The sequence below is a fragment of the Arvicanthis niloticus genome, chromosome 1 (assembly GCF_011762505.2).
Source record: "Arvicanthis niloticus isolate mArvNil1 chromosome 1, mArvNil1.pat.X, whole genome shotgun sequence".
NCBI classification, from domain to species: Eukaryota; Metazoa; Chordata; class Mammalia; order Rodentia; family Muridae; genus Arvicanthis; species Arvicanthis niloticus.
In genome coordinates, this window is record NC_047658.1 from 137,120,647 (window position 1) to 137,134,178 (window position 13,532).

At 36.5% G+C, this 13,532-nt stretch overlaps 1 protein-coding gene across 6 annotated transcripts in view; it reads right to left on the reverse strand.

The window, feature by feature from the left end:
* Nucleotides 1-13,532, reverse strand: part of Brd10 (bromodomain containing 10) — a 79,087-nt gene that overhangs the window by 5,164 nt on the left and 60,391 nt on the right. For all 6 annotated transcript variants that reach the window (XM_034505245.2, XM_034505237.2, XM_076918995.1 and 3 more), the window contains 2 exons: nucleotides 3,197-3,312; nucleotides 78-265 (listed from right to left, as the gene is read on the reverse strand). In XM_034505245.2, coding sequence (XP_034361136.1) covers nucleotides 78-265; nucleotides 3,197-3,312 — 304 coding nt within the window. The remainder of the gene's footprint in view (nucleotides 1-77; nucleotides 266-3,196; nucleotides 3,313-13,532) is intronic.

Consider the following 13,532-nt stretch of genomic DNA (forward strand, 5'->3'; position numbering starts at 1 on the left):
TGACCAGATAGCCTTTTGCCTTCACAACAAAGAGCAAATTCTCTTTATACTTACATTTAGAATGCTCGAACGCCTACCTGAATCACCTTGCTCGTTCTCCAGGTTGTCTAGAGGCTCTGCTGCATCCACAGACTTACTGACTTCAGCTTCAGGGGCCTCTCTCTCAGGGTTCCCTTCACTCTCTTCAGTAGTCCACGCTTCTCTACTGAACTGACCATGGTCAGGCTGTCTTCGGAAATCATCATAGTCTTTCTTCAGGCGGCTCCTAAAATAAACCAATGTACTATGAAACTTCTGGAAGTTGAATTAATTTAGCATTTTAAACTAAACGTTGAAATCCTTTCAACTGTCATTAAACATTTTTTTTTGTGTGTTTTAAGTGTATCTAAATGTCTATTAGTTCAGTCTTGCCAATTATCCAAGAAGACAAAATGTATGATATAAGCTTAAGAAACTTAAAGGTTACATTTTAAAATTTCTGAATAAAGTTTGAACACACCATCTCTCTGAGGGTTGTGGTTAGAACTATTAAAAAAAAAAGTAATAGATAACTAAAATTTTCTATTTGAATTGAAAAAGGGGCCTGAGTCACTGGCCTGGGTCCCACCAAGAAGCCTGGCCAACAAGCCCCAGGGATGGATCTGCATGTCATATACATGCTTGATTTGACATGAGTTAGCAAAGAATAACTGTGAAACAAATTTCCCTTTCTATCTATAAGATTAGAATAGAGAAACATCTATACAATTGTTGAATGCCACCCTCACCCTCAGCTACTGACTACCTGTATTTCATGGAAGATAATAACTGGAAAAATATTTCATATGCTCACATCTTATCTTCAAATACCTTCATTTGTATTCTATTTTCCATCTCTCTACCTATGTAAACACCACCAATTAACATGTATCTTCTCTTGTCTAGTTACTACCCTACTGTTGTTCCTCCATTTAATCCAAAACACATGATTTAAAACCATTCTTTTTTTTTTTGTGGGTTTTTCGAGACAGGGTTTCTCTGTAGCCCTGGCTGTCCTGGAACTCACTCTGTAGACCAGGCTGACCTCTAACTCAGAAATCCGCCTGCCTCTGCCTCTCAAGTGCTGGGATTAAAGGCGTGCGCCACCACTGCCTGGCAAAACCAAATTTTTTTAATGAAAAAAAAAAAAAAAAAAAAAACTCCAAATGCTTTCTCTATACCTCTCAATCTGTATTTCTTGGTGCTACCTCACTTCTCTACTCCATTTTATGCCAGCGGTCACAAAAGAGTATTACAGTTCCTCTCCTAATTCTCTTCTATAGCTTCTTCCTCAACTTATCTAGTTTCTAAGAGACCTTTCTTCCTTTGTTATCTTTTTATCTTACTAAGCATTCTCCCAAAGCCTCTTCTCAAAGTGTCCTGTTCATCTACCTCACTTTCAAATGTTGATATGACCTCTGTCCATATAATTTCTACTGATCTCATGGCTTTAAATATAATCAATGTTGGTAACTCCCAAATTTGTACCTCAAATCTAGTAATGCTCTTGAATTGCTTATTTAACTTACATTATGCTTGATCACTACCACCAAGTAGATGTCTAGAAAGTATATCAAATTTAACATGTTTAAATCCAAACTATCCAATCCCTGTCATTTCTCAAACCCAACTCTCCCTCAGTCACTCCTATCTCAGTTAATGGCAAATCCATGACAGTTGTCTAGATAAAAAGTTTAGGCATGAGAATTTTACTCACGATTTTCTACCATATTTATTAGCTACTTCATTCAATGCTGGGAAAGAATACTTGATAGAAGCAACTTAAGGAAGGAAGGGGTGTATTTGTCTCAGTCTAAGAGTACATCCTGGCAAAGAAGTCATGGCAACAGAAGCTTGAAGTGGCTGGGCTGTTGCACTAACCATCAGGAGACACATGAGTGCCACAGCTCAGTTCCCTTTCTCTTGTTTGGTCAGTCCAGGGTCCACTCCACATTTAGGGCGAGCCTTTCTACCTCAATTAACACAATGTAGAAAATTCCTTACAGACATGTCTGTGAGGTTTGTTTCCATGGCATTTCTAAGTTTCACCAAGTTGACAATAGCATTAACCTATCACAGACCTCATAATACAATATTTAGTCAAATTTTAACTATCTTACATTGAAGCTATATCTAAATCCCAATCACTTCCTGTCATGTATGATACTACAAGCTATTCTTTTTCTTTTTTGTGGGGGTGGTAACTACTACACTGTAACTAGTTCCACTGCTCTCATCTTTACAGCTATTTCAAAATGGCAGCTAGGGCAAATGCTCTAAAACTTAAGGTCAGGTAGTTGCAGAGTTGGATCAATATGGGTAAAGGTGCCTACTACCAAGATTCACATGGTAGGAAGGAAAGAATCAACTCCTTTTACATTGTTCTCTGACCTCCACATGTACACCATGGCAAACATGAGCGTAGTTTAGGCTATACCCCATAACCCACCTTCACACACACAAAATTGTCAACCAACCAACCAACTAACCAACCAACCAACTAACCAACCAACCAACCAACTAACCAACCAACCAACCAATGTAAAAACAAAAACCAAACCAAACCAAACCAAAAAAACTTAATGTTAGAGATACAGTTCAGTGGTGTTTCCTTAGCCATGTGCAAAGATCTGTATTCAAGTCTTAGCATTGTTAGCAACCAAGCAAGCCCAACAGAGAAGAAAACAACCCGTTTCTGTTAAAAACCTTTGAAAAGTTTTTCACCTTGGTCCACATCAACTCTTAACTTCCTGACTTGGCTATCCTTACCTTTGTGTCTTAACCACAGTCTTTAGCAGCCACTTTTCTTTGGCTGTAACTGACTTTGTGCCTCCTGTATATACCAAACACATTTCTGTATTTGGAGATTGTGCCCCCTTCTATTTCATTTTTCTCTGTAATGATTATTAGAGTATACGTTGAGTGTACATATTAGAGTATGTCTTACGAGTAGCCTTCACAGTCTCAAAAAAGAACTTCACAGTCCCTTCCTCATGCTCTTTCCCACTAGCATTTATCACATTTGAATCTGTATATTCCATTAGAAAGTAAATCAGAGATGTTTTTGTATTTGCTGAATTACAAATGAATGGAAAGAAACCTAAATGATTTTATTACATTTTCCCAAAATCATAAATGGGGAATTAAAATAAGTTACATATATCACAAAGCTTGTTACCTGTTTCTCTGAAAAGCCTTCATTAATTTTGGTTCCCATGGCAGCAATTCATTTAAAAGGCGTATCAGTGTACTATGTAATTCTTTTACAGCTTGCCTCCGATGGTACCATTTGCCCTAAAAACATAATTTTAAGAAGTAAATTTCTTAATCTAACGTCAATGTCAATTAAGTTTTATTCTCTAATAAAAATATAACAAAGTGCCAATAATCCACCTTAAATATTTCTTCCACAAAAGTTTACAAAAAGAGGAAATACTTTGTAAGAAATCTGAATATGTTTAATGACCTCAATTCTATACTGGAAAACCCAAACACATATTATCTAAGTAGAAAAAACAAATTTAAAAATGGTCTAATTATGTTAATTTTAAATACCATTTAGTAAATGTATGTAGTGTCTTGGGTTTAATCCCCAACGCCAAAGTAGGAAAAAACCCTACCAACCAAATGAACAAAACAATGTAAAGGCACAAATATTTAAAATACATTCATTAAATAAATTTGGTTCATATTGTAAAGTTTTAACTTCTAAGAGAGAGAAAAAGAGACTTCTTAACAAACTTTCTTAAGAATTGTTCCAATGATTTTACTAGTTTCTAGCATAGAAAAGTAAGTAAAGCAGTTAACTGTTGTTTATTTTCTCTGTTGAGATGTCTGTGTGCGCGCATGTGCAGGAGGATGTAGAAAGCAGAGGAGAACATTAGGACACAAGTCCTCTTCCTTCTAAAGCAAGCATTTGTACCCACTGATTACGATTCCTAAGACCAGTCAACTAGTTTTTAAAGTCTACAATACTACACTAAAATTAATTATTACTGATGTCCCTCTTATTAGCTAGTATTACAGGTATTTTCTGTCCTCCCCTTCCCTCCCTCTCTCTTCATCTATGTACACTGTATCTTTGTACACAATATCTATGTACATCCACATCTGCTTGATTCTGATGTCCAAGTTCTTAGAACTACAGGACTGCAACAAAGACTGGGTGTGGTAGTGCATGACTTTAATTCCTGCATTAGAGAGGAAGCAGCAGTTGGATCTCTAAGAGTTTGAGGCCAGGCAGGGCTACACAGTAACACTGTGAGATCCTGGCTCAAGAACAGAACAAAACAAAACAAGGAAATAAACAGCAACAAATAAACTCTTATGATATAGCTTATAGAAGCCTTAAGTAGAGATATACTTCATCAACAAATATAGAATCATCTGGTCATTACAGGAACAATACATTTAAGCACAGTATTTAACTATAACATTTGTGTATCATATAATTCATATGTATTATTTCTAATGAAAGACACACAATTATATATTGTAGATCACATTTAACACATCTAAAATCAGACTTCATTCTATAAGCAACTGTTGAGTTAGTCTGTCCATATATAGAAATATCTATAGCAAAGGTATATTCTAAAGATATACATGGAGTTGTATATACAATTTTTTAGATACACACACATGTACACACACAAAACCTTCACTATTTACAATGACAATTCTGTAACTTTATAACATAGTCATTAATAGTACAGCTTGACGAAAAGTTTCAATACTTTAAAGTATAAGAATATGTGTTTAAAAAAACACAAACAACTATATTTCTTCTAAGGTTTTTGAATCTTTTTTTAAAATTTCTTTTTTTTCGTTGGTTATTTATTTATTTTTTTCCCATGAGACTCGGGCGGAGACAAACGTTCGTTGGTTATTTTATTTACAATTCAAATGTTGTCCCTCTTCCCAGTTTCCCCTCTGCAAATCCCCCATGCCACCCCCTCTCTCCCCTGCCTCTATGAGGATGCTCCCCCACCCACTCCTGCCTCACCACCCTAGCATGCCCCTACACTGAGGCATCCAGCCTCCACAGGACCAAGGGACTCCCCTCCCACTGATGCCACATAAGGCAATCTTCTGCTATATACGCAGCTGGAACCATGGGTCCCTCCATGTATACTCTTTGTTTGGTGGTTTCGTCCCTGGGAGCTCTGAGGGAGTCTGGTTAAGTTGATATTATTGTTCTTCCTATGGGGGTACAATCCCCTTCAGCTCCTTCAGTCCTTCCCCTAACTCTTCCATTGGTGTTCTCCGGGCTCAGTCCGATGGTTGGCTGCGGGCATTGGCATCTGGAGTATTACTCAGCTATTAAGAACAACAACTTCATAAAATTCACAGACAAATGGATGGAACAAGAAAATATCCTAAGTGAGGTAACCCAGTCACAAAAGAACACACATGGTTTGTACTCACTGATAAGTGGTTATTAGCCCCAAAGCTCGGAATACCCGCAATACAACCCACATATCATGTGAAGCTCAAGAAGAAGGAAAACCAAAGTGTGGATGCTTTAGTCCTATTTAGAAGGGGGAACAAAATAATCACAGGAGGTAGAGGGAGGGAGGGGGACCTGAGAGGGAGAGAGAGAAGAGGAAATAAAATGGGGGCGGCGGATCAGGTGTAGGAGGAGACAGGGGAGAAGTACAGAGGGTCAGGAAATTAAACTGAGGTGTGTAGCAGTAGGGCATGGGGGACTGGAGATAGCCACTAAAAAGTCCCAGATGCCAGGGAAGCAGGAGGTTCCCAGTGCCCAACGGGGATGACATTAGCCAAAATACCCAACAAAGGGGAGATAGAAATTGTAGAGACCATATCCAGTGGATAGGCATGGCCCCTGGTTGAGGGATGAGACACCTACCCATCTCAAAAATTTTAACCCAGATTTTGTACCTATCTAAAGGAAATGCAGGGACAAAGAGTGGACCAGAGACTGAAGGAAAGTCCATCCAGAGACTGCTCCACCTAGGGATCCATCCCATCTGCAGACAGCAAAGCCGGACATTATTGCTGATGCCAAGAAGCACTTGCCAACAGAAGCCTGGTATAGCTGTCCCCTGAGAGGCTCTGCCAGAACCTGACCAGTACAGATGCGGGTGTTTGCAGCCAACCATCAGACTGAGGTTTTTGAATTTTAAAGGGAACTATTTATTAGAAGAGTAAGAAGAGGTAGGGTTATATGCTGCAGACACACCAAATTTGAACCTTATGCTAACTCACATCTAAAAATGATATATTTTATGTGCATGAGTGTTTGCCTGCATGTATATAAGTGCACCACATGTGTGTAATGCATGTGAAGCCAACGAAGGGAGTAGGACCTCCTGGAATTGAGTTACAGGTGCTTGTGCACCTCTTGTAGGAGGTAGTAAATGAATACAGGTCTTCTGCAAGATCAGCAAATATTAACTGAGGTCAGTTAATATGGGATTTCCTACAACATGATTCCCGGCCTTCCTAATGGTGTGACCCCTTAATACAGTTCCTCATGTTGTGGTGACCCCAACCATAAAATCATTTTGTTACTACTTCATAACTGTAATTTTGCTACTGTTATAAACCACAATATAAATATGTGATACGCAGATGGTCTTATGTGACTCCTGTGAAAGGATCATTTGGCCTCCAAAGGGTCGTGACTGAGAAATGCTACTATAACTAAATAGTCCTGTTTTCTTTTCAAATGTATTTTTAAAAAAGTCCAAGTGAGACCCAAGTAAGCAGTGAGTTATACCTTAAAATCAAACTTTTCTCAAAAGAACTGGTGACATAATATGAGGTGCTTATTCTAATCCATAAAACAAAACTGTTAAACAGAATAACAAACAATATGCATCTAGGGCAACCACACTTCTTTTGGCTTAGAGACAAGATCTCACTATGTTAACCCTTTGACTTACTATGTAGCTCAGACAAGTCTCTAACTTTTGAGCTTTCTGCTTCAGCCTCCCAAGTGTTGGAACTACCGATGCCAACCTTATACTCAGCAACTACTTAGTGGAAAATAAAATGGTGAGACTTCCTTAAACTTAAGGAAGAAAGTTAAAGATGAAAGTAAAAAGAATATTCTCTCTGTGGTAGAATTCATTATTAAAAGGATTAGAAATCTTAAGAGAAGTAGTGGGGACCACAAGAGAAAAGGGATACCTGCAGAGCTCACCTGGCTGGTACAGTTGCTGTTTGGATTAGCACAGTGGTTACAGGGTGGGAAATGTAGACGTCATCAGTTAGGTCTGTGCAGATGAGGAACAGGAAGGGTAGACTATGTATCTGGAAATCTTTATATCAAGACACTGCTGTAGTGGTGTCTGTGTTAAATTACTAAATTAATTTCTGCAGCATAAGAATTTAAAAATGACTAAGAAAATTTTATATTTAATTTTGATTAATTTTAAATTAATTAACATCTAGAAAATATACTACTTAACCAAAAGACTACAAGGAAATACCTATGGTCTTCTACCATAGAAAATTAATAAAATGTATAAAACTATAAAAAAAATAGAATGTCTCCAGTGAAAGGAAACTTGTACACTGCCATGGGAGTGTGAATCTATAGTCTTGAGGTGATTAAAAGATCAGAATCATCACATGCATTGGCATTTAAGGTTAAGTTTTCACTCAATTTCTCACATGAAAGAGAACTCAAAGCTTCATGTGTTATCTGGTTAAAACATGATGCTGACAATCTGAACGCAATTAAATAATAGCATTTTGTGTCCCCTGTTACTGGTACTAGGGCCTGAGTTCCAAGCCTTGCATTTTACTGCCCAGCTTCAGTCCCAACATCGTTGCTGTGTACTGAATGGTGACTTCACTTTCACAGTGCACAGTGGAACTATTACAAAAAGCATAAATATTATTCATTTTTACAAGCAATTAGTAACAATCTCTTTGCCTCTGGTCCACTATAAACTATCTACTTCAAATCAAACAGATTAACTTCATTGATGAGAAAGAAACCAATTTTGATATTTCTTCCAAGATGGATTTATTAAAACTTAAAAGGGCATGCCTTTATAGAAGGAAGCTGTCTAAAGTCACCTTGGGAAATACTTGTAAAATGGAATTGACTTCAGACTAAAATTCTGCATCTCACAAATGTTAAAATCCACTTTGTTTTTTAGACATCATGCTGTCTCTCCTGGTCCCTGAAAAGTCAATTCCTAAATAAGTATAAATAGATTATATTGTGTAGACACTTTTGCAAAATTAAAAGCATAATAGTAATTAAAATAGGGATATATTTTAAAACTAAATTTAAAGCGGAGGAAACATCAACCTCTGTGGTGGCACAAACCTGCATTCCTAGCACTCTGGAGTTGAGGCAAGAAGACTGCTGCAAGTTTGAGGTCAGGCTGGGCCACAGTGTGTTTCAAAAGAAAAGAAAAACAGAGGACTCTCCTACGTTTATTAATGTGAACTTCATTGATTTTTTTAAAATGAAAGACAAAGTTTTCATGTGTATTGATTACAGAACTAAAATTAAAATGGATAAACAGAAGAATCAATAGATTGGATTGGTATTTGGAGCAACTACTCAGATGCTACAGTGATAGAGCTTTGCTAAAATTGTATTTAGTGTGTTATTTAATGTCATTCATATCATCTGATTATTAACTTTAAAACAAGTAGTAAGTGAAATTAAAACCTTTTTTTTATCATCAGAATCCTGACCATTTTCAGGGATTAAAATAGTTTAACATTAAATTCAAATACATTATGTAAATTTAGTATTATGAACATTTATTAAAGGTTACTTTAATAAAAATCGAGTAGTATTTGTTTAAAGGTTTATTTATTTATTTTATGTATATTAGTGTACTGTAGCTGTCTTCAGACACACCAGAGGTTACTGGGAACTGAAGTCAGGACCTCTAGAAGAGCAGCCAGTGTTCTTAACCACTTAGCCATCTCTCCAATTCAAGTAATTAAAAAAAAAAAAAGATTTATTTTTTTATTTTATGTGTGCTTTGCCAGCATGTGTGTGCTATGTGTGTACTTCATATCCAGCATGTGTGTGCTATGTGTGTACTTCATATCCAAGGAGGTCAGAAAATGGTGTTGGGGCTCCTGGAATTAGTTAGAGTGATGGAACACCATGTCGATGCTAGGAATTCAACCTGGTCCCTCTGCAAGAACTGTTCTTAAACACTGAGCCATCTTTCCAGACCAAGAATGGTATTTTCTTTTTAAGTGACTAGATTATAAACTTTAATATGAACAATGAATTTCAAGCACTCAACAGAAAAATAACAGCTAATAGTCTAAATTTGCAGCTTACCTTTCATCGCTTCTCATCCAATGTCCACAGCATCTGCAGATTGCCAGCTCCCTTTGTATTTGATTAAAACCCATGGAGTTTTAAAATGACCCTCTGAAGAATATTATTAAAAGAAGCTGATCTTTGGTCACAAGGTAAGCCTTTATAATATTATGCAGTTTTATAAGGTTTTTTTTTGAGTATAATGCACCAATAATCTAAGGAATCATGAGGAAAGAAATAAACTTATAAAACTACACAATACTGTAAAATGAAAAACTACATCTTAATGAATGTGAAATGAGTATGGGGAAACTTACCTCATAACTAAAGAACAACTCCATCCTGCTGTAGAAATCTGGGATGGGTTTGACAATGCCAGCTTAACACTGGCTAGGGTGCTGCAAAGAGGGAGCTGGCAATCTGCTAATGCTGGGGACATTGGAAACCTAAGGGGGAAAACAAATAAATTCTAGGTTTACTAAGTATCTCATCATCGTAATATGTCTGCACATTAATAAATTCAGAAGCTCTGTACAGACCATCCTTTTTTTTAAATAAAGATTTTCTTGTACTGTTGTATATAATCAAAACAGGTTATTAGGAATCATATAATAAGGAAGTATTAATGTATTAATACAAAAGAATTTCCTTTTTAAATTAAAAAAAGTATTGTAAAAAGAAAATTTTATTATGTTGTAGGTGGTAAATGTTATGTTGTACATGATAAATACATACCATTTTATCCTTTGAAAATCACATAGCCAAAACACTGGCAAGTATAGTTAATGTATGAATGCTACTTCCAACATGCTTTTGCTTACAATATTAGTACATAGAAAGAAACATGGATCACAAGACGAAATACTTCTATCACAGGCCTAATTCTTACCACAGACAGAAATCTTATGATGGAAAAGAAATACCAATTTCTCATTCCAAGAAAAATAAGATTAACTGTCAAAGTGTCAATAGATCCCTGATGATCAATGATGGCTCATTTAAAACTAAATGTAATTCAAAGTGGCTTGCAAAGAAATGTAAACTCATATGAATGAAAACAGCACAAATAAAATTTAAAATGATTTTAGCTGGGCTTGGTGGTGAACTCTTTTAATCTGAACACTGGAGGCAGTGGAAGGTGGATCTCTGAGTTCAAGGTCAGCCTGGTCTACAGAGTGAGTTCCAGGACAGCCAGGGCTATACACCTTGACTTGAAAAACCAAACCAAACCAAAAACAACAAAACCAATGTTAATAAACCAAAGTCTAAGTAATAGCAAATAAAAAATTAATACTACATCTAGTAAAAAACTGCCTGCACATTTCCACAGTCCTGCATAATCAGTTTAGGAGACAAAATAACACCATGATCTCACTGTTATACAGTCCATTTTAAAAAAGGGCTAGTTTTGACAATACAGTAAAATGACTGCACATTACTATGGAAAAAGTTACAAATGTATTTTAACATTGCCAGGTGAAATTCTCTCTTATCCTCTCTGTACTTTTCACTTAAGATTAAGTCTCACATTGAGAGGTAATTATATCACCATTCGATATACTTCTAAATTAGTATTAAAAATCAAGAATAAAAGTCCACAATTACCACTGTGATAACATTGCTGCTTTGTACACAGAGAAAACCTGGGTGGCAGGGTCAAATTCCTAGTGAAGCAGCTCGTTCTTTATTTGAGAAAAAAAAAAACCCAGATACTTAAAAATAAATTCCTCTTATGCTTAATCTATACATGAATTTTTGCTTAAAGGCAGATGCCTCTTTGAACAAACTATGGTAAAGCATAAATTGAGCAAATAATAAAAAAAATAGGGTTACATAAAAAATTAAAAAAAATTTTATTGGATATTTTATGTACATTCAGATGTAATCCCCTTTCCCCACTTTCCCCCCACCCAGGAACTCCCTATCCTATCTCCTTCCTCCTGCTTCTATGAGGATATGCCCCCACCCACCTTCCCACTCCCACCTCCCCACCCACGATTTCCCCCACACTGGGGTGTCCAGCATTCACTGGACCAAGGACTTCCTCACCCACCTATGCCTGACAATGTCATCCTCTCCTATGTATACAGCCGGAGCCATGGGTCCCTCCCTGTGTGCTCCCAGGCTGGTGGTTTAGACCCTGGTTTACAGGTATTGTTGCTCTCCCCATGGGGCTGCAAACCCTTTCAGCTCCTTCAGTCTTTTCTCTCACTCCTCCATTGGGAACCCCATGATCAGCTCAATGGTTAGCTGTGAGCATCCACCTCTATATTTCAAGCTTTGGCAGACCTCTAAGGTGACAGCTATATCAGGCTCCTGTCAGCATGCACTTCCTGGCATCCACATCAACGTCTATGTTTGGTGACTGCACAAGGGATGGATACCTAGGTGGAGCAATCTCTGGACGGCCCCTCCTTTAGTTTCTGTCCCATGCTTTGTCTCCATATTCGTTCCCATGAGTATTTTGTTACCCCTTCTAAGAAGGGTCAAAGCACTCACACTTTGGTCTTCCCTGTTCATGAGCTTCATGTGGTTTGTGAGTTGTATCTTGGATATTGCGAGCTTTTGGGCTAATATCCAATTATCAGTGAGGGCATACCATGTGTATTCTTTTGTGATTGGGTTACTTCACTCAGGATGATATTTTCTAGTTCCATCCATTTACCTAAGGATTTCTCGAATTCATTGTTTTTAATAGCTGAGTGGTAAAAAGAGTGACAAAAAAAATCTTCTTCTTTTTTTTTTTTAACTACCTAGAAGGCAATATGTCTAACAAATTTCAAATACAGCAAGACTGGTAAATGTATTGAAACATCCATGCTCTGAGTTCCAGAAGACTAAAATATTTCCTAGACTAGAAAGAATGTTTCCCAAATAATTCAGCAGAATGGAAATTTATCTCAACTAAAGCCACAAGAATATGAGCAGCAAAAAATAGGATTCCTTTTTGAGAATACTAAAAAATCCTGTAGCCTAAATTATGATTGAGAAAAATTAAAAGGTCTTGTTAGACTATGTTTCTTTCTACTTCAACCAGATGCCTTACTTTAGACAAAACTGAAGCAGATGACTAAGTACAGAGTGGCAGAATCCAAAGGAAACAATCTAGACTTTAAGAGACTGTAACTTTCTATTGTAATAAACAGTTAGATGGCAAAACCTGAGATATTTTTGAAAGTCTTTAAAATTTAACTATAAAGTGCTCTATAATATAAAGTCTGTTAATTAGAAATCAGAAATAACCTTTTAAATGCAATGTTGGCTGAATAAGAAAATGGAATTTTTCCTACCCCCAGGTCAAGGTCACATGTATTTCAGGCTGGCTTCAAGCTCACTATGTAGCTAAGGATAACCTGGAACTTCTGGTCCTCCTTCCCTTTCCTCTACTGCTAGGGCTACAGGGATGTACAGCATACCTGGCTTTTCCTGCTTGTAGGAAAAAGTATTTGGAAAGACTCCAGAGAGAAGAAACACTCTGAAACAGCTAGGTGTTTATTAATGAATTAAATCAATATCCCATGTGCAATTTCAAACTTTAGTGAAACTTACAGGTAACTAAACATTTACATCTTCTTTGTTATTCATTGTTATAAAATAATGAAAATCAATATTAAATGAAAGAAATGTTCTAAATACTATTTTAGTCCTGACAATAATCCTCTTAGAGGATAAATATCGATCCTCATTCTTAAAATAGCAAAGGAAGCCCATGAGATGAGGGATACATCAAAGCAGCTATCTCTATCACCTAGTCCATACATTTTATTAAAAAAAAAAAAAAAGCCTCCCTACAATGGTCTTCACTGTAAATCCAATTCCAGTAAGTACCAACTAGTATAAATACATGATCACAATAAGAGGTGATAACTGACAGACAGCCTGACAATGAGGGGAAAAAAGGCCAAAAGAAAATATACCAAAATAATCTTTCAAAATATATAGATATTAATTAGAGCAAGTAATAGCAACAGATTTTTATAATAATAAAACAACTGATATTATTCATAACAGCGATCACTGAATCAGAGGTTTAAATTTTGATCAGATAGTAGGAGGCACAAAACATCATTAAATGATTCAAATAAGGTTTTTTTGATAACATTTATGCTCACTAAAAAAATCTGTTAAGTAGAGCATCTCTTAAATGGTATCAAACAAATACAAAGTAAATTTCTACAATTTACACAGATCACCTTCAACATCAGATTTTGTAAGGGAAAAAGGTATGTGTGGGGAG